The 27,036-nt window shown below is 44.6% G+C and overlaps 1 protein-coding gene and 1 pseudogene across 1 annotated transcript; one reads left to right on the top strand and one right to left on the bottom strand.

The window, feature by feature from the left end:
* Positions 1 to 1,267: 1,267 nt before the first annotated feature.
* LOC100617459 (serine/threonine-protein phosphatase 2A 55 kDa regulatory subunit B alpha isoform-like) lies at positions 1,268 to 19,138 on the bottom strand (annotated as a pseudogene).
* Positions 19,137 to 20,054, top strand: LOC103106263 (mas-related G-protein coupled receptor member X2-like). The gene has a single exon (XM_007497786.2). The coding sequence runs from the start codon at positions 19,137 to 19,139 to the stop codon at positions 20,052 to 20,054; it is 918 nt and encodes a 305-aa protein (XP_007497848.2).
* The last annotated feature ends 6,982 nt before the right edge of the window (positions 20,055 to 27,036 follow it).

Genomic DNA, 27,036 nt, shown 5'->3' with positions numbered 1-27,036 from the left:
CCCCACAGTGCCCAAAGAGATGTGGCCTTCTCAGGCTAGGCTACGGCCCGCCACCATCCCTGCAAAAATGTCCCATGACTTCTGACACCCCGAAACAACGAGGGGACAATTTCAGGAAAATGTGGCAAGTTTGCAGGAGCTGATTCAAAGGGAAGTGAAGAGAACAAAGAGAAAATATGCCCCAGCAACAGTCCAACCTAACTTGGAGAGACTCAAGAACTCTTCATTCAAACAGGCAAAACTCTGGAGGACCAGCAATGGCAGACTCCTTACATTCTAACAGAGAAGTGATGGACTCCAAGATGTTTTTTGGATGGAGCCCCCAAGGAAATCGCTTTTGCTAAAGCAAATCCATTTGTCACAAGAGTGGTTTTGCTTTTCTTTCCTAATTGTATCCCATCAGAACAGAAAGGAGGAGGGGGGAAAGGCTTTTTAACTGATTTTTATTTAAAAAGAAGACTATTGGGGGCAGCTGTGTAGCTCAGTGGATGGAGAGCCAGGCCCAGAGATGGGAGGTCCTGGGTTCAAATCTGACCTCAGACACTTCCTAGCTGTGTCACCCTGAATAAGTCACTTGACCCCCATTGCCTAGCCCTTCCCACTCTTCTGCCTTGGAACCAATACTCAGTACTGATTCCAAGATGGAAGGGGAGGGTTTTAAAATTAAGGGAAAAAAAGAAGACTTGAATTAGAATCCTCCTCTTTAATGGGGTCTCTTTAGGCTATTATTCATATTATAGGGAAGGGATGCAGATCTAGGAACAAATGTTATAAAGCCAAAGATAGCAATAAAATGTTTAATAAAATAAAATATGATCGAATGCCCAACAACATAAAAAGGAATCCCTCTGATTTTCCAAAAAGAACTTTGGATCATTCGAAAGGAGGGGCAGAAGGGCATTTCATTGCTGGACAGTCCACTCTCCTTCCAGTTTAATCTTCTCTTTGGAAGCAGAGCCTGTCCACGGAGTACCACAGAACCTCAAATTGCTGTGACTTCCCTGCTTTGTGTCCCTTTGAAATCTCCACATACGAGCTGAGTAGCTTCGAGCCTTCCTCTTTCAGCCATCTCTGATTCCTCTAGATGGGGAGAATGGAAGCTCTTGGAATCTTCCTCTTCACCTAGTTTGGGATGTGTGAGCTCACGGCTTGAACTATATTATCCCGACCACAGATGGGTCGCCATGCGCGTTCTCGTGGAGCCGTGAGCCGTAAGAGACGTGGCGAGCTCTTGAGATAATTCCCCTGAGAGGACACTTTGCACCAATTCTGAGCTCCAATTGGCTGGTTTTGCTATACCAAAAGTCGCCACAGAGACTTTTCTAAGCTCAATACTTGCTCTTCCTGAATTTCCCATCAATACTCTTCCAGACAGTCCCACGTGCAGACAGTGGCAGCCCTTCCAGGGTTCACACAATTCAGCTGCACCTTTTACAGCCTACAAATCCTACAGCATCCTCTTTGGCCTCCCTCATCTCATGGTTGGGGGGGAGGGGCAATCATTAATGACAAGACCTGGCCCTCTTGGGAGGGGATGAATGATGCTTGATCCACATCAACTCTTTTTTAAGGAATAATTACGTGTCTTTCAGGATGGTTGACAAAAGCCCCCTGACCAGTCTGAAGCACTTCTTTTGCAGTATACAAAAGGTGGATTTAAAAGGCGGATTAGTCTGGAACTTCTTGACTCCAAAAGGTGGAACAAAGAGGAATGGTTAGAATTTCCTGAAATAAAATGGCGGCCTGCTGTCAGGGAACACTGGCTAACAGTGTTTCTGACAGTTCCACTCTGTTCTGCTCATTTCTTAGCTTTAGTCTCAGCCCAGCTGTCCACTTAATGGCAAGATGTTGAAGTGGGTTTTTCGGGGTGTTTGGGGTGCCTTTCTGAACTTACAGCTCCAGTTTTCTGAACGACAAACATGAAATTATTTTCTGTTTAATTTACTGCTGATGCTTTATTTCTGGGGTCCCCTGTCGTCCGTGTATTCACCCAAAAGAGGTTTGGGGTAACATTCTGTATATCACTTTCTACTCGAAATGATTTCAGGGAAAAAGGACCTTCAGGTGCCCCAAACAATTTCGAATGCCCAGTGCAGAGTGCAGACACCCTCATGCCGCATGGTCCAATCGCCCCGTTACTGCTTCTGTACCTGAACTTGTTGCAACTCTGCTGCCAAGATGACCTCCATTAGCACTTCCATGTCGGCAGGTTCAATAGCCACAATATTCAAACTTCTGGCCATAATCTCAAGGCACCAAAGATTAACCCACAAATCGTCCGTAGATAGAGAGGTTTCATAATCACTATTGATAGAGACGGATTTGATGGGATAGGGCTGAGAATTGGCAAATATTCTCCTTGGACTCACCTGAACCATCAGAACCGCAGGGCTGAACACTGGCCCTCGTGGTGTAGTGACTGTTGGAGTATCTCTAGGCCGACCATCTTCTTCCTTTGAGTTTGGTCCCTTTCCGATATTTGCCTTAACATTGTTGTTTTATCGTTGGTAGGTGATCAAAATTGAGCAGCATTTTTGGGAGGCCACCCCCTCATTTTGGTGATCTTTTCTTCAAGTTCTAAACTTTTCAAGTGGTCATACTCAGGTTTGTGGCTCTGGAAGACGCCGTAAACATCGTATTTTCCTCTGCTGTGTGTTTGGGTTTTGTCCTCCCGCTCCTATTGGAAGATGACATCTCTACCTCCTTCATCTCCCATTGCTAGCAGTTCTCCAGAATTCTTAAAGTCTTAAAGGTTAAAAAAAGAAAAAGAAGCCAAGACCCATCTTGGCTTCATCAAAGCCCTTACCACTCTTCTGCCTCGGAACCAATACAGAGTATTGATTTCAAGATGGAAGGGAAGGGTTTAAAAAAAAAGAATGAGAGAGGGAAAAGGGAAGGTTAGCTGCCCCAGCCTGGTCTGAACCCAATGGGAGTTCAGAGGCCTCAGTCAAGGGGCCTTCCCAGAATATTAAATCTAGCTTAGCTGCCAGCCACAAGGCCTCCTTCAAGATGAGGGGCCTCCTTGGAGGTTAGTGCCTCCAGAAAGCCAAGGAAAAGGGAGTCAGCCTTAACACTCACCAAGTGATCATCTCAAGGAAGCAGTCTGAGGTCTCACGCTCAAGCTCCTCCAAGTCAAGTTCCACCGCCCAGTTCCTCTCACAGGAAGTAACACAAAATATAAAGGCAGTTCTTTATGTCACTTCCTGTGTCTTACATGCACCAATGGTGGCTTAAACTGGGCTTTGGACAGCCCAGGGGGTCAGTCAGTTGTTTCTGATTTGTTACTTGCTAGCACACACACAGACCTTCCTCCCCCATACTCAATCCTTAAGTGGGGGTGTATACATTCCTGGTTGCTAAAATTCTAAAGACTAAGCAGGGTGGACTAAATCTAAAATTCACACTAGGAAGAGCTGAGTTGAAACCAAATCTCAGAAACTTTGTGACCTGAGAAAGTCAGTCAATGTGGGTTTTCTTCAGTTTCTTCATCTGTAAGATGGGGATAATAATAGCATCTATGATCCAGTGTTGTTATAAGGATCAAATCAGACAAAGGAGGAGGAAAGAACTCCATTTTATTCCAGGCAGCCAGAAAGAAACAATTCAAATACTGTGGAGTCACAGTCAGGATAATAAAAGATTTAAGTAGCTTCTCCATCAAAGAATCGTAGGGCCTGGAATATGATATTCCAGAGGACAAAGGAGCTAAGATTTCAACCAAGAATGACTTACCCAACAAAACTGAGCAAAATCCTTCAGGGGAAAATGGACATTCAATGAAATAGAGGACTTGTAGACATTCCTGATGAAAAGACCAGAGCTGAATGGAAAATCTGACTTTCAATTCAAGACTCAAGAGAATAATAAAATGGTAAAAAGGAAAGAGAAATCAAAGGACATTCGATAAGGTTAGACTACATTCCTCCATGGGAAGATGATATGTGCAATCCTAATTATTAGGGCAGTTAGAAGGAAAATATGTAGATGGAAGGAAAAGGCATGAGTTAAATATGATGGGATAATATTTTAAAAAATTAAATTAAGGAGTGAGAAAGCGAAAGGCATTGGGAAATGGGGGAAGGAAGGAATAGAATGGATGAACTTATCTCACATTAAAGAGGCATGAAAGAGGAATGGGATATCGGGAGGATAACACTTGAATCTTACTCTCTTCAGAACTGGCTCAAAGAGAGAACATACACAATCAACTGGGTATAGAAATCTGTTTTACCCTACAGGAAAGTAGGAGGGGAAGAGGATAAGGAAAGGAGCCGAGCGGATAGAAAAAAAGGACAAATTGGGGCATGTGGCGCTCAGAAGCTAAACATTTTTGAGGATGGACAGAACGAAAGGAGAGAAGAAAGAATAAACAAGGTGGAATGAGCTAAAAAGTAATACATAGGAATCAGAATGGTGAAAAAATTTATAGCAAATTTCTCTAATGAAAACCTCATTTTTTTTAAACCCTTACCTTCTGTCTTGGAGTCAATACTGTGTATTGGCTCCAAGGCAGAAGAGAGGTAAGGGCTATGCCATGGGGGTCAAGTGACTTGCCCAGGGTCACACAGCTGGGAAGTGGCTGAGGCCAGATTTGAACGTAGGACCGAAAACTTCATTTTTAAATATGTAAAGAAATAAGTAGAAAGTAAAGAAGGCATGTCATTCTCCAACTGATTCATAATCAAAGGCTACAAATGAGAAGGCCTCAGACAAAGTAATTAAAACTCTCTATAGTTATGTGAAAAAATGCTCTAAATCACAATTAACTGGAGAAATGCAAACTGAAACAACTCTGAGGCACACACACACACACACACACACACACACACACACGGATTTCTGGCTAGTATGATAGGATGATAAGATAGAAAATGATAAAACTTGGAAGGAATGTGGGAAAATTGAGACATTAATGCACCATTGGGGAGGTGTGCATGGAATTAACCATTCTGGAGAGCAATTTGAACCTATGTCCAAAGGACTGTGAAATCATGCACGCCATTCCGCCCAGCAATACCATTAGTAGTTGAGTGTCCCAAAAATATTCAAGAAAGGAAGGGGCGGAAGCTATGTGTGCCGGGATAGTTGGAGCAGCTCTATTGGGCCGGTGGAGGCCCATCAATTGAGAAATGGCTGAGTTATCGTATATGACTGTGAGCGAATTCCACTGTGCTGTAGGAAATGATGAGTAGGAGGGGCTCGGGAAAAGCCTGGAAAGATGTATGTGAATGAAGTGATTAGAACCCAGAGAACATTGTTCACAGAGACTGCAAGAGGGTGCCATGAACAACGATGAAGAACTTAGCTATTCCCAGCAATACGATGACCCAAAACAATTCCGAAGAACTCACGATAAAAATGCCATCAGCTTCCAGGGACAGAATTAATGGCGTCTAAATGAAAAGCTAAGCAGATATTTTTCACTTTCTTACATTTTTTTTGTTCAAGTTTTCTTCCACAGAAGGATTAATATGGGAAAATGATCACACGTGTGGAATCGATATCGGATTGCTTACCAAGGGGGAGAGGGGGGAAGAAGAGGGCAAAGAATTCAAAATTCAAGACTGACAATTCTTTTTAAAATGTTGAAAATTGTTTTTATGTGTAATGGGGAGGGGAGGAATAAAATAAGGTCCCCCCAAAGTGAAATAGGCTAGCTACAATCGATATAAAAACCTGGGGCATTCTCTCCCACCAATTACTCAATATTCATGGGGAAAAGAAGGTGGCCATTTAAAATAAAAGCCTGGTTGGGAAGCAGATGAGGGAGGAAAATCCTTTTTCTAAAGTACCTTGCAAGAGCAGCTACATAGTGCAGAGGGTAGAGGGCTGAGTCTCAAATTTGAAAGACCTGGATTTAAATCTGGTCTCAGCCATTTACTAGTTGTGGGACCCTGGAAAAGTCACTTAACTGTATTTGCCTCTTAAAAAAAAAGATTTTGAAGTGAGGACAGGGACTTCCGGTTAAGATGGCGGCTTAGAGAAAGCTGAAGTTCAGATCTCCGGAAAACCCTTCCCGACCGATCTCAAACTAGAAGCTCCTAAGGCGCCGAAATTCCAAACGATCAACAGCACAGACCCTGGGAACCCTCCTCCTGGACCTGGACCCGGTTCAAAAGGTACGGCTCCCCTTAAAAGCCAGAACCCGAGATCCCTCGGACCTCAGGGGTAGGAGCGCAGAGTCCAAGGCTCCCGGAAGCGGCAGCCGCGCCGGGCTCAGAGAGCAGGGTCTGAGGAACAACAACCCTCAGGGTCTTCTACCCAAGTCCCAGTCCGGGTGAAAGTTACTGCCTGGGGCTTCCGCTGCAGAGAGCCGGTAGGTCCGGGTGAAAGTTACTGCCTGGGGCCTCCGCTGCAAAGAGCTGGTCGGTCCGGGGGAAAGTTACTGCCTGGGGCCTCCGCTGCAGAGAGCTGGTCAAAACAACAGCAACCCTCAGGGCGGGCAAGACAGCCTCACGGGCTGGATCCTGCTATCCAAGTCTCAGTGAAAGTCTGTGCTCTCGGAGCTTGGGGAAGCGGCAGCCCATCCCCCCGCAGGCCGATGAAACAGCCTCACGGCCAGGGATTCTGAAGGCAACTTCCGGAAATCGAGCCAGGGGGAGAGTGTGGCCTCGTGGTCCCACCCTTCCATTCCAGTTCCAGTGAGGCATATTCAGTTTAACCCAGGGAACGCTCATAGAACCAACATCTGCCCAGGACTAAAGCCACTGATCACCAGACAAAGACAAGAAAAGCCAATCCTCCACGTTCAGAGATGACAAATTCCACAGAAGCACAGAAGCCCCAAAATACCAAGAAAAATAAGAAGAAAGGGGCGACTCTGGACACATTCTATGGAGCCAAAATACAAAATACAGAGCAGATAGAAGAAGATATACAAGAAAATTCTCCAAAATCTTCCAAAGGAAATAGAAACTCTCCACAAACCCATGAAGAATTTGAATCAGAAAGGACCAAAAAGATGGAAGCCCTCTGGGAGGAAAAGTGGGAAATGATGCAAAAGAAATTCATGCATCTACAAAACCAGTTTGACCAAACTGTAAAAGAAAACCAGGCTTTAAAGCAAGAACTAATAAAGCAAAGCCAAAACACCAAGAAATTAGAAGAGAACATAAAATATCTCACCGACAAGGTGATAGATCTGGAAAACAGGGGGAGAAGAGAAAATTTAAGAATAATTGGACTCCCAGAAAAGCCAGAAATAAACACCAAACTGGACATGGTGATACAAGATATAATCAAAGAAAATTGCCCAGAGATTCTAGAACAAGGGGGCAATACATCCACTGACAGAGCTCACAGAACACCTTCTACACTAAACCCCCAAAAGACAACTCCCAGGAATGTAATTGCCAAATTCCAAAGCTATCAAACAAAAGAAAAAATCCTACAGGAAGCCAGAAAAAGACAATTTAGATATAAAGGAATGCCAATCAGGATCACACAAGACCTTGCAAGTTCTACGCTGAATGATCGTAAGGCATGGAACATGATCTTCAGAAAGGCAAGAGAGCTGGGTCTCCAACCAAGAATCAGCTACCCAGCAAAACTGACTATATACTTCCAAGGGAGAGTATGGGCATTCAACAAAATAGAAGACTTCCAACTTTTTGCAAAGAAAAGACCAGAGCTCTGTGGAAAGTTTGATACCGAAAATCAAAGAGCAAGGAATACCTGAAAAGGTAAATATTAAGGAAAGGGGAAAAATGTTATCTTCTTTTACTCAAACTCTCTTCTATAAGGACTACATTTATATCAACCTATGTATACTAATATGTGGGGAAAATGTAATGTATAAATAGGGGGTAAAGAAAGACCAAATAGAATAATGGTTCTCACACAAAGATTCACAGGGGAAGGGGAGGGGAAGAAAACTCCTATAAGAAGGAGAGGAAGAGAGGGGGGGGGGGGGTTACTTAAACCTCAATCTCAGGGAAATCAACTCTGAGAGGGAAAAACATCCAGATCCATTGGGATCTTGAATTCTATCTTACCCAACAAGGGTAAGGAGAAGGGAAAACCAAGGGGGGGAGGGGGAGAGGGAGAACAAAAAGGGAGGGAAAGAGAGGGGGGAGGGGGAGGGAACAAAAAGGGAGGGACTAAAAAGGGAAACATCAAGGGAGGGGACAAGGGGGACTGATTCAAAGTAAATCACTGGACTAAAAGGTAGAGCCGAAGAAGAAAAGGTTAGAATTAGGGAAGGCAATCAAAATGCCAGGGAGTCCACAAATGACAATCATAACTTTGAACGTGAATGGGATGAACTCACCCATAAAACGTAGACGAATAGCTGAATGGATTAGAATCCAAAACCCTACCATATGTTGTCTTCAAGAAACACACATGAGGCGGGTTGACACCCACAAGGTCAGAATTAAAGGATGGGGTAAGACCTTCTGGGCCTCAACTGATAGAAAGAAGGCAGGAGTGGTAATCATGATATCTGATAAAGCCAATGCAAAAATAGACCTGATCAAAAGGGATAGGGAAGGTAATTATATTTTGTTAAAAGGGACTCTAGACAATGAGGAAATATCATTAATCAACATGTATGCACCAAATAATATAGCACCCAAATTTCTAATGGAGAAACTAGGAGAATTGAAGGAAGAAATAGACAATAAAACCATACTAGTGGGAGACTTAAACCAACCATTATCAAATTTAGATAAATCAAATCAAAAAATAAATAAGAAAGAGGTAAAAGAAGTGAATGAAATCTTAGAAAAATTAGAATTAATAGACATATGGAGAAAAATAAATAGGGATAAAAAGGAATACACCTTCTTCTCAGCACCACATGGCACATTCACAAAAATTGACCATACATTAGGTCACAGAAACATAGCACACAAATGCAAAAAAGCAGAAATAATTAATGCAGCCTTCTCAGATCACAAGGCAATAAAAATAATGATTAGTAATGGTACATGGAAAACCAAATCTAAAACCAATTGGAAATTAAACAATATGATACTCCAAAACCGTTTAGCTAAAGAAGAAATCATAGAAACAATTAATAATTTCATCAAGGAAAATGACAATGGCGAAACATCCTTTCAAACCTTTTGGGATGCAGCCAAAGCGGTAATCAGAGGCAAATTCATATCCCTGAAAGCTCATATTAACAAACAAGGGAGAGCAGAGATCAATCAATTGGAAATGCAATTGAAAAAACTCAAAAGCGATCAAATTAAAAACCCCCAGCAGAAAACCAAATTAGAAATCCTAAAAATTAAGGGAGAAATTAATAAAATCGAAAGTGATAGAACTATTGATTTAATAAATAAGACAAGAAGCTGGTACTTTGAAAAAACAAACAAAATAGACAAAGTACTGGTCAATCTAATTAAAAAAAGGAAGGAAGAAAAGCAAATTCACAGCATTAAAGATGAAAAGGGGGACAGCACCTCCAATGAGGAGGAAATTAAGGCAATCATTAGAAATTACTTTGCCCAATTATATGGCAATAAATACACCAATTTAGGAGAAATGGATGAATATATACAAAAATACAAACTGCCTAGACTAACAGAAGAGGAAATAGAATTCTTAAATAATCCCATATCAGAAATTGAAATCCATCAAGCCATCAAAGAACTTCCTAAGAAAAAATCCCCAGGGCCTGATGGATTCACCTGTGAATTCTATCAAACATTCAGAGAACAATTAACCCCAATACTATACAAACTATTTGACATAATAAGCAAAGAGGGAGTTCTACCAAACTCCTTTTACGACACAAACATGGTACTGATTCCAAAACCAGGCAGGTCAAAAACAGAGAAAGAAAACTATAGACCAATCTCCCTAATGAATATAGATGCAAAAATTTTAAATAGGATACTAGCAAAAAGACTCCAGCAAGTGATCAGAAGGATCATTCACCATGATCAAGTAGGATTCATACCAGGGATGCAGGGCTGGTTCAACATTAGGAAAACCATCCACATAATTGACCACATCAACAAGCAAACTAGCAAGAACCACATGATTATCTCAATAGATGCAGAAAAAGCCTTTGATAAAATACAACACCCATTCCTATTAAAAACACTAGAAAGCATAGGAATAGAAGGGTCATTCCTAAATATAATAAACAGTATATATCTAAAACCAACAGCTAATATCATCTGCAATGGGGATAAACTAGATGCATTCCCAATAAGATCAGGAGTGAAACAAGGATGCCCATTATCACCTCTACTATTTGATATTGTACTAGAAACACTAGCAGTAGCAATTAGAGAAGATAAAGAAATTGAAGGCATCAGAATAGGCAAGGAGGAGACCAAGTTATCACTCTTTGCGGATGACATGATGGTCTACTTAAAGAATCCTAGAGATTCAACCAAAAAGCTAATTGAAATAATCAACAACTTTAGCAAAGTTGCAGGATACAAAATAAACCCACATAAATCATCAGCTTTTCTATATATCTCCAACACAGCTCAGCAGCAAGAACTAGAAAGAGAAATCCCATTCAAAATCACCTTAGACAAAATAAAATACCTAGGAATCTATCTCCCAAGACAAACACAGGAACTATATGAACACAACTACAAAACACTCGCCACACAACTAAAACTAGACTTGAACAATTGGAAAAACATTAACTGCTCATGGATAGGACGAGCCAATATAATAAAAATGACCATCCTACCCAAACTTATTTATCTATTTAGTGCCATACCCATTGAACTACCAAAATACTTCTTCACTGATTTAGAAAAAACCATAACAAAGTTCATTTGGAAGAACAAAAGATCAAGGATATCCAGGGAAATAATGAAAAAAAACACATATGATGGGGGCCTTGCAGTCCCAGACCTCAAACTATATTACAAAGCAGCAGTCATCAAAACAATTTGGTACTGGCTAAGAAACAGAAAGGAAGATCAGTGGAATAGACTGGGGGAAAACGACCTCAGCAAGACAGTATACGATAAACCCAAAGATCCCAGCTTTTGGGACAAAAATCCACTATTCGATAAAAACTGCTGGGAAAATTGGAAGACAGTGTGGGAGAGACTAGGAATAGATCAACACCTCACACCCTACACCAAGATAAATTCAAAATGGGTGAGTGACTTAAACATAAAGAAGGAAACCATAAGTAAATTGGGTAAACACAGAATAGTATACATGTCAGACCTTTGGGAGGGGAAAGGCTTTAAAACCAAGCAAGATATAGAAAGAATCACAAAATGTAAAATAAATAATTTTGACTACATCAAACTAAAAAGCTTTTGTACAAACAAAACCAATATAACTAAAATCAGAAGGGAAACAACAAATTGGGAAAAAATCTTCATAGAAACCTCTGACAAAGGTTTAATTACTCATATTTATAATGAGCTAAATCAATTGTACAAAAAATCAAGCCATTCTCCAATTGATAAATGGGCAAGGGAAATGGATAGGCAGTTCTCAGATAAAGAAATCAAAACTATTAACAAGCACATGAAGAAGTGCTCTACATCTCTTATAATCAGAGAGATGCAAATCAAAACAACTCTGAGGTATCACCTCACACCTAGCAGATTGGCTAACATAACAGCAGAGGAAAGTAATGAATGCTGGAGGGGATGTGGCAAAGTAGGGACATTAATTCATTGCTGGTGGAGTTGTGAACTGATCCAACCATTCTGGAGGGCAATTTGGAACTATGCCCAAAGGGCGACAAAAGAATATCTACCCTTTGACCCAGCCATAGCACTGCTGGGTCTGTATCCCAAAGAGATAATGGACACAAAGACTTGTACAAAAATATTCATAGCTGCGCTCTTTGTGGTGGCCCAAAACTGGAAAACGAGGGGATGCCCTTCAATTGGGGAATGGCTGAACAAACTGTGGTATATGTTGGTGATGGAATACTATTGTGCTCAAAGGAATAATAGAGTGGAGAAGTTCCATGGAGACTGGAACAACCTCCAGGAAGTGATGCAGAGCGAGAGGAGCAGAACCAGGAGAACATTGTACACAGAGACTAATACACTGTGGTATAATCGAACGTAATGGACTTCTCCATTAGGGGCGGTGTAATGTCCCTGAACAACTTTCAGGGATCCAGGAGAAAAAAAAAACACCATTCATAAGCAAAGGATAAACTATGGGAGTGGAAACACCGAGAAAAAGCAACTGCCTGAATACAGAGGTTGAGGGGACATGACAGAGGATAGACTTTAAATGAACACTCTAATGCAAATACTATCAACAAAGCAATGGGTTCAAATCAAGAAAACATCTAATGCCCAGTGGACTTACGCGTCGGCTATGGGGGGTGGGGGGGAGGAAAAGAAAATGATCTATGTCTTTAACGAATAATGCTTGGAAATGATCAAATAAAATATATTTTAAAAAAAAAAAAAAAAAAAAGATTTTTTTAAAGCCTTAAAAACCAGCAGAATTATGAGGACAGAAAATGAAGTTTGAAAAAATAAAAGACCTCCCGAGTAACTGAACCAATTCCTCGATTGTTAACACGCATCCACTACATCATACCAATCCCATCCCATGATTCCAAATCCTATATTGCCATTGCTAAAAGGCCATCCTTCATCTCCCACTCACCACGCATTCATTTCTCTTTTTAACATTCTTGTTTTTTATTTTTATTTCTCTGGATTATATATTGCTACAATTTTAATAGTTGTTTTATGACATTTTGCGATCCCTCTTTTCTCTCTCTCCTTCCCCACTGAGGCAGCAGGTGTATGATGTAGTTGTCCATATATTATCATGAAATACATATTTCTGTGAAAAAGACACACTGTTTACACTGGAGGAAACGTCATGGAGGAAACAGAGTAGAGAATGCGTCACTCTGCGTTCAGACTCTGTCAGAGGATAACCCTTTCTGTCATGAGTCCCTCGGAGTTGCCCTGTTGTTAATAGTTAAGTCATTCACACTTGATTGTCCTACGTTATTGTTGTTACAATGTTCATTGTTCTGGTTCTGCTCACTTCACTTTGCATCACTTCAGAGGAGGCTGTGGAGGGTTTTTCGGGATTATCTTGTTTATCGTGTTTTATGGCCCAAGAGTATTCTTTTACAAGGACTTGGCCCAACTTCCTCAGCCATTCTCCAATTGATGGACATCTAATCATGGCTTAAGAATCCCCATTTCAACCTTTCCAATCCTCATTTTCATCTTCCCTGAGTTTCTTCTTCTCTAGGCAAAACTTCCCCATTTCCTTTAAAGGTGCGTGTATGCCATTGACTAAAGCCTGTTCCCATCCTGGTTCCACTCCTCTGAACACTGTACCTTCCTGCCATCCTGCACAGCCTCTCATGGTGGCCTGGCCAAGAGAGAGCCAAGTGGGACCATCGCCACCTCCCAATTCCCTTAAACTATTCCAGGTCCTTATTAGGTTTCCTGGATGTCAAATCATCTGACATTTCATTTTTTCAATCAGCAAAAATCTTCCTCTTCGCCCTCTACCAAACCCCCTCAACCGAGAAGGAAGCACAAACAAAATCCCTTTACAAATACGTGTCGTCAAGAAAAAATAATTTCAGCATTCGATAGGTTGAGAGGCATGCATACCCACCTATATGACATGTCTGTGCATGTATGCAGATGCATGTATAAAGACACACGTGTATATTTACATGCTTATTTCATTCAGCGCTCTGAGCCTTTGACCTCTCCGTTAAGAGTAGTAGCATGTCTCCACTGGATTGGTCCTCTGCATTCCTAACGAACTGGTCATTGCATTGACTAATTTCTAAAGCTATTTGTTTATTCCATCTTGTCACTGTAAAATTGTCCTCCTAAAGGGGCAGGACCTGCTTGTACCAAAAGATTGAAAGCTGCTCTTTTTGTGGCAGCAAAGAATTGGAGCTGCCCATCAGTTGGGGGACGGCTGAGCAAATTGTAGTATATGCTGGCCATGGGATACTACTGTGCTATGAGGAATGACAAGCAAGATGGTTTCAGAAAAAGCCAGAAAGATCTGCCGAAACTGATGCAGAGTGCAGTAAGCAGAACTGGGAGAGCAGCAATGTTGAAGGATGGCGCCTCTGGCAAGGCAATGATCTGAGATAATCCTGAAAGACTTATCGCGATGGGGAAGCTCTCCACCTCCAAAGGAGGAACTGGGGGAGTCGCCTTTCACCTCAGTGTATCTGCTTTGATTTGGGGACTTGGGGTGTGTACGAGTGTGTTCTTACCACAATGACCAATACGGAAATATGTTTTGCGTGACAATCAAAAAATGGAAAATAAAAATAAATTGTTCTCCTGATTCTGTTCAATTCACTCTGTGACAGCGTATACGAGTCTTCCGAAATTTCTCTGAAAACATCCCCTTTTCAGTACAATAGTAATTCGTGATATTTCTATGACATAACTTGGAGGCGCCTTCAGATTCCCATTATCTGTCATGTGGAACAGAACTCTAAAGTCTCTTTGCACAGCCTTCAGGCTCGTTTTTCTTAGGACTGAAATCTCCCGTAGCCTGCCCTCCCTTCTCCAGTCTCCCCTTCCCCATTTATTTCTCAGTTGAACGACATGAATTTGCATGTCCAACTGTGCATGTTTGTGTGAATGTTCTTCTCTGTTTGGTTCAGCTCAGACGAGAGTGAGGTTCAAGTGTCTCCTCCCTGTCTGTTTACATCTCTATTTTCACATCCTGATATTATGAGATCATTTTCCAGGAAATTCCTCCCCCTCTTCCTCCCAGTATATTCCGTTTCTCTTTAGTCTCCATTTTTTCCTTAAAATTGTTAAGAAATAACTGAACTAGGAACAGTTAAGTAACTGCTCAGTAGATAGAGCCAGGCCTAGAGATGGGAAGTCCTGGGTTCAAATCTGGCCACAGTCACTGGGCAAGTCACTTAATCCCAATTGCCTAGTCCTTACTGCTCTGCTGCCTTGGAACCAATACTTAGTATTGATTCCAAGACAGAAAGTAGGGATTATTTTTAAAAAAGAAAAAGAACAGGACAGGACAGAACCTTTTCCAGCCTTTGTCTTATTAGAGTCACTCCATATCTACTGATGATGTTAGGATTCAGAGCAGATGCATCTGCTATCTCTGCAATAGAATCTTCCTTCTTTGGTCCTCTATTACTCATTCCTGTTCCCTTTTTTGTGTTTCTCTTGACTCCTGTGTTTGAACTCCAGAGTTTCTAAGTAGCCCAGGTCTGCTTTTTAGCAGAATTGCTTAGAAGTGTGAGGATATGTGCATAAACCTAAAGACAAATTGGAAAAGCAGCCTTAGAGACATGCTTAGGAGCCTGCTTGAAGATTTCCTTGGCAGGGCCAGAATCTCAAAAGAGTAGCTCCGAGAGTATTGTCTAGCTGTAGCCAAAATAAGGCACCTCCTGAAAGCTTCCTTCAGAATAACCCTGGAGTTGTTCATTGTTTTGCTCCTGTAATGTCATGGCTGAATGACCCAGACGCTCTTTTACCCCGATTCCTGGGTACCCTCAAGTTACTGTCCATATTGCTCAGTTGTTTGGGCTTGTGTAGACGCCTTGGAAATGTTTGGCTTAAATTCTTTTCATAAACAATTTTCTGGGAGAAAGTTACACCCGTAAGAATGACGTAATGCTCAAGAGCTTAGGATTGGCCGATTTTCTGGAAAATGATCTCATCTTTTAGTTGTTAAAGAACGTTTTCTAGGTATACTGGAATGGATTCTCAATAATATTTGAACTTGTTGCAGAGCCCTTGTTCCACTCGGGCCCTAGCAATCCATCACTGGAACTCCTGCCTGTCCGGTTGTGTGTGTGTGTGTGTGTGTGTGTGTGTGTGTGTGTGTGTGCGCGCGCGCACGTGTGTGAATCTTTCACTCTTACTTACTCGAGCCAGTTGTCGGGAAGCCTGGAGCTCTATTTTTCTCGACATCCCTTCACTGCTGGGACCTAGCATGGAAGTCCTCTAGTTCATTAAGAATCTCTTTTCCCCCTGCAGGATTGTACTCAGTTTTGCTGGGTAGGTTACTGAAGACGGCACGCTTCTCGGCATCTTGTATTTGGAGTTCTCTGCTCCTTGTAGTGGCCGCTGCTAAGTCATGTGGCTCCTCAATACTTGAATTCTTCCATTTGGGTTGTTTTCCCTTGGACCCAGAAGGCCCTGCTCTTCCCCACAGTGGGCCTGGAGTTTTTCTTCCGGGGTCTCTATCTAGAGGCGATCAGGGTATGCTTCCTACCTCTCCTTTGCCCCCGGGCAGTTTCATGGAAGAATGTTTGGGTGATTATTTACTTATTTCATGCAATATTTCCTAATCACATGTGAAACAATCAGCATGACCCCTAGAAATGAGGGAGCACCTCAGGGATCCCTGTTGGCCGAGAGTGTCAGCGTTCTTGTCCTCCCAACTCTAGCTCAGGACGAATGGCCATCACGACTCCTGGACTTTTCTTCTTTTCTCAGACTGGAGAAATGCCCCATTTCTGCCTTGCTCAGCAGTCCCTAAGGTTCCCCATTTATCCATAAAGAGGACTTGAAGGAATAGGAGAAAAAACCAAACAATCCTGACAGCAGCACTCAGTCATGTTCTGGGCTGGTCAATGACCTGATTTGTCCTAAGGTCAGCCCTTGGTGCCATATGCTCCTTCCCACTCCACACCCCCTCAGTAGACTACCAGCAACTTCAATAGTTTCACCAAGCCAGGTGGTGAGAGTTATTCTAGGACCAGCATCTCTAAACAGGAAGTATTAAGCAAATGTTTATTGCAATTTGGCACAGAAAAAAAAAACAATCAAAAGATTGGGGGGGGGGGGGGCAGCTGGGGAGCTCAGTGGATGGAGAGCCAGGCCTAAAGATGGGAGGTCCTGGGTTCAAATCTGGCCTCAGACACTTCCCAGCTATGTGACCCTGGGCAAGTCACTTGACCCCCATTGCCTAGCCCTTACCAGTCTTCTGCCTTGGAGCCAATATACAGTATTGATTCTAAGATGGAAGGTAAGGGTTTAAAAAAAAAAGATTATGGCATTTCCTCCCCTTCTTTTCAAAGGTGGATGACTAGGTATGGGATAATGTGTATACTCTGAGACTTGGTTCATACTATATAGTTGGGTAAAAGCATTTTTTCCTGTTTCTTTTTCATTCATTAAAAAAATTAATTCTTTGCTCCAGCAATACCACTACTGGCTTTGTACCGGAAAAAGATAGTAAGAGAAAATGTTTGTACAAGAACATGCATAGCTGCGCTCTTTGTGGTGGCAAAAAACTGGAAAATGAGGAGATGCTCTTCAATTGGGGAATGGCTGAACACACTGTGGTATATGTTGGTGATGGAATACTGTTGTGCTCAAAGGAATGATGAACTGGAGGGATTCCATGTGAACTGGGACGACCTCCAGGAACCAATGCAGAATGAGAGGAGCAGAGCCAGGACAACATTATGCATAGACTGATACATTGTAGCACAATCAGATGTAACTGACTTTGCTACTAGCAGCAATGCAATGATCCAGGACAATCCGGAGGGACTCAGGAGAAAGAACACTATCCACACCCAGAGGAAGAATCGTGGGAGCAGAAACACAGAAGAAAAGGGTATGATTGATCACTTGTTTATATGGGTCCAGGATTTGGGGTTTTAGCTTTAAAAGAGGACTCTATTACCAACATGAATACTATGGAAATAGGTATTGAGTGATAATCCATGTATAACCCAGTGGAATTGCCTGTTGGCTCTGGGAGGGGAGAGCAAAAAAGGAAGGAAAAAACCAGGAAACCCGTAACCATGGAAAAATACTGTAACATAAAGTAAAACAAACTAAGTCTGGGTGGGGGCGCCATACTGAACAACAAAAATTTTCTAAAAGAAAAAGTTATGGATAGAAATATTAAAATATGAACAAAGTGGACTGATTTATGAATGAATTTGTAAATGAACAAATAAATGCATGCATAAACAAATAAATAAAAGTCTGTTGTATTGAACGAAATGATTTAGCGCCTCCTATAGGGCTGTCCACGTGAGCTGTAGAAGGAACCCCAAACCCATATATCCTTCAACAGTCTAAAAGAAGGGAGGGGAAAGGAAGAATGGTTGCAAGTCTGGTCAGGCTTTCAGAAAAGAAGCACCTCCTGGAGGCTCCTTTCTGCTCCCCACTGTCACACCATGACAGCAGAAAGGAGGAAAGGGGAGAATGCAGTGACCATTTAAGTGCCTCCCAGGTGGATGCTAGGCAGGTAGCTGGGGCAGCAAGATGGCACAGTAGATAGAGAGCTGGGGTGGGAGTGAAGGAGACTCAGGTTTGGAGTTCAAGTCCAGCCTCCTCCGACATTTACCAGCTGGGTGAGCCTGAGCAAGTCATTTCAGCCTTTCTGCCTCACTTTCTCACCTGTGCTGGATGTAGAAAATGGCAAAGCACTCTAGTAACTGCCAGGGAAAGCCCCCAAAGGGGTCAAAGAAAGGACCAGACAACAACCCACAAAATGGGCGGCCCATCCTCCCCCCTCTAAGCTCCCCACAAACCTGTGGTTCTTAATCTTTCTCTGAAGGCACCCCGTGCTTCCTTCCTGCTCTATTAGGACGAAGGAACAATTCAGCCTTTTTAATGATCATTCGAAGTCACTCCTCCGGCGATGATCTGCTATCAGAAACTAGTCATCCCCACAGACGCCTCCATTTAGCTAAAGGCTGGTAGAGAGAGGGCTGCGGAGGTGAAGACAGTCTTTGAGGATGGGGGGGGGGGGGGAGGGGGGACTAGTTTTCATAGCAGATAGAGTGCTGGGCTTGGTGTCAGCAAGACTCGTCTGCACAACTTCAAATCTTCCCTCAGATACTTACTATGTGAGCCTGGGCAAGTCACAGAATCCCGTCTGCCTCAGTTTCCCCATCTGTCAAGTGACCTGGAGAAGGAAATGGCCAAGCACTTCGGTGTCTTCCCTAGAAAACTCCACATTGGGTCAAAACGAGCCAACGGCACTGGGAAAGGGCTCGACGACCCAGTGTGCCTAGCACTGTGCTGGAGCCCTTCGAGCTACTCTCTTCTTCACGCCACCGCCCCGTTTTACAACGGAGGACCCCGTCTCCAGTGGCGAGTCTGGGGCTTCCTCTGAATCCTCCGTCCTGGGCACTGGGGCGCCCCCTGGCGGCGCCCAGAGGAAGGGAATGGGGAGACGAGGCTGTCCCTCGCACCGGAAGCCTAGGAGGAGCGGAGCCCGGCATGGACGAGTACCCCACCCCTGACTTCGACACCGTATTTGACGGGGAGGAGGGGCTGACCGTCTGGCTGGCGGCCGTGGCTCTGCTCATCGCCGTGGTTGGGCTGGTGGGGAACGGCCTGATCCTGTGGCTGCTGGGCTTCCGCATCCGCAAGAACCCCATCTCCGTCTACGTCCTCAACCTGGCCGCGGCCGAAGCCCTGTTCCTCAGCAGCCATTCGATCCTCTGCGTGGGGGACGCCTTCGACATCTTCGAGCACTCCCCCTCCTGGCTGGGGGTGAACAGCATAACCGACCTGGCCTACTCCGTGGCCCTGGGCCTGCGGGCCGCCATCTGCACCGAGCTCTGCCTCTGGGCGCTCTACCCGTGCGAGTACCCGCGCCGCCGGCCCCAGCACACGTCGGGCGCTGCGTGCGGAGGCGTCTGGGCCCTGGCCAGCCTGCTGTGGGGGTCGCAACTTATCTTCTGTCTCGGTATCGAGGGCAGCGGGCTGTGCCTCGTGACCGTCGTGGCCGAGAAGGCCTACTTACTCCTCCTAACTACGCTGCTCTTCGTGGCCAGCCTGGCGCTGGTGCTGCGGGTCCGCTGCGGCGTCCGGCGCCGGCGGCGGCCGCGGCTCTACCGGCTGGCCCTGCTCACGGCCCTCGTGTTCCTGCTGTGCGGCCTGCCCCCCGAGGTGCAGCACTTCCTGGAGACCTTCGGCCTGGAACTCCTCATTCCGTCCTGGATCCCCCAGCTCCTGGCCAACGTGAACTGCAGCGCCAACCCCTTCCTCTACTTCTTCCTGGACCGCCGTTTTCGCCAGGGCAGGAGAGGGAGGGAGCCCCTCCGGCTGGTGCTCCAGAGGGTCCTGGAGCACGGGATGGAGGGGGAGGAGAGGGAGGCCTCCCAGGACACCTCCTGGGAGACTTCATTCTGAGACCCCGCAGAAGAGCCCGGGGGGAGCCAGCATTCCTTCAGCGGCCCTCCGCTCTCCACAGGCCCTGGGCGAAGAACCCTGCCAGTGTCTCCCGTAAGGGGTAGATGCTCTCGTCATGCCCATCTTCCAGGTCAGGAAACTGAGGCAGGTAACAGTTCAGGGACTGCCCTTGGCTCCCAAAGCTGGGAAGTACCCCAAACTGGATTTGAACTCAGATCTTTCAGACTGCAGGCTTGTTATGATAAAAATTCCTTGGAGACTGTCTATTAATTTAGAATAATTTATGTTATTTGTTTTATGATATTTTATGTTATAATTCTGTTCTAGTCTTATGTTGTTTTATTCTATTTTGTTATTAGAATTCCATTCTATTGTTCTGTAATTCTATACTTCATTAGTAGACGTTGGAGTAAAAGAGAGAATCACAAAACCGCGTGGCCACACCTAACTACTGGGAGTCTGCCAAGCTTGTCTCTACCTCCATCTCACCATTGGAAGAGTATCCAGCCCAAAGGAGCCAAAAAGCCCCCCAAACACTTCACTTCCGCAGGCCCCTCCCTTCTAAAGGCATTGAGGGCACTCCTGGATCTCAGGCAGCTCAAGGCTAGCCTTCCCGAGCCTCCCAGGATGCTCCCATAGCACGCGTGTGCTCCCCAGGCAAAGGGTGGAGCCATGGGTTTTCCAAGGAATAAGGGGTACAAGTTCTATTAAAGTCACCCCATCCCCCCTCTGATTCTCTGAGAGATGAGCGTGCTCGCCTCCTCAAAGGGTCATCCCGTATAGAATGTCTCTCCATTTCCGGATTGCCTCATCAGGGCCCAAAGACATCATGCCTTTCATGGAGGGTCTACCTCCATTTACTGAAAAGGCGATTGCCAGGCACTTTGACAAGGAGCCACGGGGAGGCATCCTCCTTTTTGGTGCCAGGGTTTACCACCAAGACAAGATAACGGTGCGGGGGAAGGATGACAGGGCATGGAGGACCCAAGCCGCCACAGTTCAGGTCATCATCTCCAAGTGGCCGACTCACTCAGGCTCATGACGTGGGTGTGTTCCTTTAATGTCCAGAGACATCGTCTATTGCTGCCCTCTCTGTAGTCCATCCAGAGTCTGGAATCACAGCAGATCAGCTTCTCTGGTCCAGGGTATTAGAGGCAACAGCTTTCCCTAAAATGGCTTTCAGAAGATCTTCGTGTGTGGAGCTTCAGGATAACTTCACAATCCCCCCTCAGGAAGATGGGATACTGCCAGGATCTAATCCTAATAGAACCAGGCAGTAACACGAAACAATGTTCCTACCCAGAGAATAGGCATTGACAGCAACAATTGCCTTGGTAAAGGATATATGACAAGATTACTGACTTGAGAATGCATTCAATAACCTGCGACTCGCCCCCCAAAAACAAGGAGGGAGAAAACAAATAAATATGTGTAGAGAGACAGATATAGATTAAGATCATAACACGCTCCCGATACATATTCAAGGCCTACTGGAGGTAGATTATATCCTACAAACATGTAGGTTAGTTGCCAAATATTGCAGTTACCTACCATCTGCCATGACTAAAGAACGTTTCCAAGCCAAATCAAAAAGGACAGAAGTCTGATGTAAAGGGAATATGGTCCCCTCATTGGATTTCTCTTCCATCCTAGGAATAGCAAGCTAGAGTTTGAGCCAAATAGGGATATCTTAGAGTCTAATATCTTATAGGCTGCATTAGAAAAGGCCAACCTCAGAACTTTGTGGAAACAGTCACTTCTCCAATACACACACACACACACACACACACACACACACACAGCTCTCCCACTTTGGCACTGATATTCACCACCCCCACAAAGATGGATATCTGCTGGAATTTCAAAGAAAGGTGCTGTTATCTCTTGAGTAACACAAAGAAGGACAGGGAGCAAAGCTACAGTGCTCAGGCAATTGTAGGGACAAAGAGCCATCTGGCGAATGTGATATTATGGCCCTTAGTTTACATAAGACATCTCTTCCTAGTAGATTTGTAGGTGAAACAGGCATTCAGAGGATTGAATGTTCTACCAATAAAGGGCCCATGGACATAATGCTAGGAGAAAGCTTACTAACAATTTGAGGCTTCCTCAACACTCCCACCACATTTAAAGAACCAATGGAATTACATGGAATCAGCTTTGCACACTAAGATTGATCTGGATGCTCCAGTGTTCAGGAAACAATCATAAGTGTTCCCAACCTTAAGGTTCCCATGAAGCTCTTTTCTAGGGGAAGTTGAACAGACTGGAATAATTGGCATCAAAACATCAGGGCGTAGAAAAGAGTACACTTCATCCTCAGATACCAAGGCCCTGGGAAGATGGGATTGATTCTCCCCTTACTTATTTTTAAATTAATCAACAAAAACTGAAAACACTCCTACTTAACATTAAGTAAGGGAGGTTTGCAAGCCACTTACTAAAAGTAGGTGAAAACCCAGAGATGACTGACCACCCCCTGGGCAGTGCTAAGCAAATTTAAAGACTTCAATTGACTCCCATAAAGTGGAGGAAGGGATAGGAAAGGACATGGAAAAAAGGACTATAAAGGGTCCTGAACTTCCTGTCCAGGAGGTCTTCAGCCTGAATCTGGGGCTTGGAGGATCTTGGACTGGGACTGCGGCGTGGAGCGACGACTCTGGATCTTGGACTATTTCTGGTAAGACTGCTCCTGGATCTTCTTTGGAGCTTCAGCTTGGGTAAATAAGAAGCTGACCCTCCTTTCCTGGCTTCTGGAGAAATTAGTTCCAGAGAGGCCTCTCCTTCTTGGAGTAGGCCCTGTGGGTTGAGTCCTTGTTTAATTCACCACCGAGTCCTACTGCTGAGAGGTTAACAAGCCTTGTGTGGGACTGGAGCAACATTTAGAGTGATAAGCTAGACTTCTTACTCTACTCTCTTTTACATTTCTCTGCTTTCACTCTTTCTACCTCTTTGTAAATAAAGCTACTGAAAGTCAATTTGACTTGAGCTATAATGTTTTTAAATTGGTGACCACATTACTGTCTTAGAATTCTCATATATTTAATCAAACCCTTAATTTTAATTCCTTACAGTCCCTTCCCCTCCCTCACACCATCACAAATCACAATTCCTCTGGCTATTTTTCTGGTGTCCCCTGCACTGACTACAGTTCCCTTAAGGGGTGCCACGGTTTGTGTCATGAGAATTACTAGCCATGTTGGCATCTCTAGTATTTCTCCAGGTTTCTCTTTCTAAATTCCTGATTTTTCTCTTACAATCTATTGCTACATGACCTGGCCTGTCACAGAAGCAACACTATATGGAACCTCTTCTCTGTTAGAGTCTTTATAACTTCTTTCAAAGGAGCTATGAGTACCTCAACAGCAGAGGCTGGAATAGAAACCTCTCCCTTTATCTGTCCTGTTAAATTCTGACTCCGTAGTTGAACTTTAGTAGATTCATCCAGGAATGCACTCCCAAATGACCAATATTCCAGTTCTTTAGGGTCATTATTTCCCATCGCTAATTTTACCTCTATTAATATCTTAAAATCAAAAGACCCACAAGACAGCTATGGAAATACATTTTTGACCAAGATTGACACAGATTGACAGCTTCTTTTCTAGACATACCTGGCTTAATCAGAAATCCTTTCTTTTTCCACAACATAAGCAGTTTATGTAGAGGGCTTCCACTTAGGATGCTCTAAGCATTCCTCACTTTCCAACTAAGGCTCCCCCCCCCAAAAAAGAGACAAAAAAATCAGATTATAAACTGTTTACATATCTACCTTAAACCTCTCTCTGGAGGCCACATGGCTCTGTTGAACTGCCTATGCATAGCCTAATTTTAGAGAAAGTGTGGAGAGCAAACTGAAGGTCATCTCTTTCTTAGTTCTCTGTCGTTAAGGCCTTTCACTCTTCTAACTTTGGTGTCCAGACATCTTACTTACTTCACTGCTTTCTCAACCCATTATTGCAATGCTCTCCAACCAAAAAGATAGACAGAAAAATAACTGGGAAATAAGCATTAAAAAGTAGTTGTCTTGCCCAAAGCTTCTCCTTGATGAGTTCAGCTTCTCAGGAACCTGGAACTCAGTAAAAAATAAATAAATAAATAAAATTCTGCTCTACCTGTAAGTCACTCTTATGTAACAAGGACAAACTGAACAAAATAAGGCAAGAAAGACTGAGTCTCCCAATTCGTAGTTACCATATTGTTATGATTAAAATTCTCTGGAGACTGGATCTTCATTTTAAACTATGTATTAGTAAAAGTTGTGTTCTGGGAAAAAATTACCAGGCAGGCATAGGAAAGTCAAAGGGCACTCAGAATGAGAAAGGAAAGATTTGTATTACACGTGGATCCAGAGGGAGATCAATTCTCCCACCCTGGGCCCCCAGCCTTGAGGGAACATGCATTTTATATTCTATATTGGGCCTTCAGCACCCTGTTTGGAGCAGGGAGGGAGCTAAAAAGCAGGGGATGGCCCTCAGGCTGAGGAGAGGAGACTAACCTTGCTCCCCACTGTCCAGGGCAGGGAGGGAACTAGAAGTGGGGTAGCTGTCTGGCTTTCGGGCTGAATTCCCTCATCAGTTGGAGCAGAAGAGAGAGTCACAAAATCACCTGGCCACGCCTAACTAATCTGAGTTTGCCACACTTAGCAGCCATTCAAGGAAGAGTGTTGGCCCCAAGAGCCCCCAAAGCCCAAAGAAGGCCTTCTCACTTCCCCAGGACCTTCTCTTCTCCTTCTGGCTCTCTCTTTTTGGGAAGACTTGAGCTCAGGGCGGGTCAAAGGCCAGCCCTCGAGACGTCAGGCATCCCGAGGAACTATATAACCAGAAAGTCAATCATTAAGTGTACTTGATGCTTGGAGTGTGATTTGTAGAATTAAAATTATGTAACACTGTGACTTCCAGGAAGAGTTTAATCCCAGACAAAAGTCTGTGCATGTAACCAGATTAAGAATGTTGACCCAGGAGAATCCTCGCGTTCTAACTTCAAGGGTCTGTATTGTTAGAGTAGGTTTCTGTGTGTGTGCTGCCATCTTAGTCAGGAGGGAGTTACTACAGGGCTCCTAGGTGTGTGAACATATTTCATAATGGACTTAATCTCAGACTAATTCCTGCAAGCAGCTACAGGGACTAGAAGGCCACCAGAGGAGCCTCGGTGACCAGAGGCCTTAGAGGGGGGCTCCAGCGGGTGAGGATGCCCTCCATCAGAATGACCCATGTGAGGGTTAAAATAAAATGGCTGAACTAAAGTTATGATATATGTGGTCGCCAAAATTAATTACTCAAGTCAGAATGACTTTTATGGTAGTTTATTTACCAAATAGAAAAAGTGAAAGTAAGAAAATGAGAGAAAGTAGAAATAATTACTCTGGCCTGGTCCAAACCAGGCAGGGCTTCAGAGGCCCCTGCAAAGGGGGGACCAGAAGTAAGTTAAACAAGGGTTCTAGTCATGAGGCCTCCTCCAAGATGAGGGGCCTTTCCAGGAGGCTAATATCTTCAGAAAAGCCAAGAAAAGGAGTCAGCCTTTTCACTCACACACATGGCAGTCCTAAGAGAAAATCCAAGCGCAGTCTGAGGTCCCAAGGCCACGTTCAAAGGTGAAAAAACCTCTCACAGGAAGTTACCACCATTTTTAAAGACAGTTTTGTGTCACTTCCTGTGCCTTCCTTCCACTTTTCCATGGACCAATTGCAGCTTTAGCTTGGCTTCAGCCTCCCCAGGGGGCAGTCAGTCATTTTTGATTTGTCACTCACTAGCACACGTGGGTCATAGACCTCCTCTCCCACTTAAGGATCATTCCTTAATTCCTGGTGGCTAAAACCTAAAAAATAGGCAGGACAGAGTTAATCCCATCTGCATGCCTCTCAAGAAGCCCAGACCAAAAGCATCTGACACAATCAGGACTTGCCAGTCACGGTCATTCACACCAAGGTGGCCCCTTGAAGCCAGCACCCCCATTCTCTAAGTTCCTCTTTTTGCCTTTAAAAAGCCCGTCCATATCAGCAATTGACCCGGAGGGAAGCCTGCCATGTGGCGCCCTGCCAGATCTTGACCCAGAGGGGCCTCCCAGCGCCTTAGTTTTACACCTCGGGGCCAGCTCTCCCAGGATACCAGGGAGCCCAAGGCCCAGAGCAACCATGTGCGCCCAGTCAAAGGGGGGCCTGACACCAACCAAACTGGGCTTTCCAAAGGAAGACGGGGTCCAGCTTATCGGAAACTCGCAGAGGCGCCAGAATCTACTTGGAGGGAGGCCCAGAGACCCTTGTGTCACACGTCCAGACAAGGGCCGTTTCCACGCATGCCACCGACCCCACTGAAGAGCGGAGGAAGAGGAGAGGCACTCGCAGGCCGGGCGGCTCTCTGCCCACCACAATGAAGGGAGAGTCGGGGCTCCGACTCCCCCAAAGGCTCCGGGCCCTTTCCCAGCCTTGTCTTCTCTCTCAGACCCACCCCCAAAGTGCCCTGCGGTCCCTTCCCTCTCCTCCGCTGAGGAGACTCGGCGACCTTCTGCCGCTTTGCCCCCGGCTGCTCCCCCCCCCCCGAAATTCAGGCTTTTAAAAAGGGCCCGAAAGCCCAGCGATGTGACATCACCTGCATTTTACAATAAGGTCCTCGAAACACCCCGTAAAGGGAAAACGATGAAAAGCCGGACTTTCCCGGGAATGAAGGGAGGGCCGAATGCTGGGGATCTTCCTGCGCTTTGGGGTAGGCATGGGGGGGGGACAGCCTTAACCACCCTCTGTGTGGAAGGGAGGCCTCTAAAGGTCAAGGCTGCGGTTCAGCACCTTCTCTTGTTTTCACATTGTTTCTCCGCCGGTTCAGCCTCTCTGTCATTCTGTGTGACTCAGTTTCCCCTGAAATTCCTGTCCGGAGGAAGGTGTTGTCGGGTGTTAAGGGACAGGCAGCACTATGAGACCAAAGCAGGGGAAGCGTCTCTCGCACCCACAACACAAATGCACAGCACACACATGTGCATACACATAAAC

Source organism: Monodelphis domestica, chromosome 6 (assembly GCF_027887165.1).
Source record: "Monodelphis domestica isolate mMonDom1 chromosome 6, mMonDom1.pri, whole genome shotgun sequence".
In the NCBI taxonomy this organism is placed as follows: domain Eukaryota; kingdom Metazoa; phylum Chordata; class Mammalia; order Didelphimorphia; family Didelphidae; genus Monodelphis; species Monodelphis domestica.
This window is presented reverse-complemented; position numbering and strand designations above follow the sequence as displayed.

Excerpts from the sequence above, each read along its gene's own strand:
- LOC103106263 (XM_007497786.2), top strand. The coding sequence starts at position 19,137 with ATGGACGAGTACCCCACCCCTGACTTCGACACCGTATTTGACGGGGAG.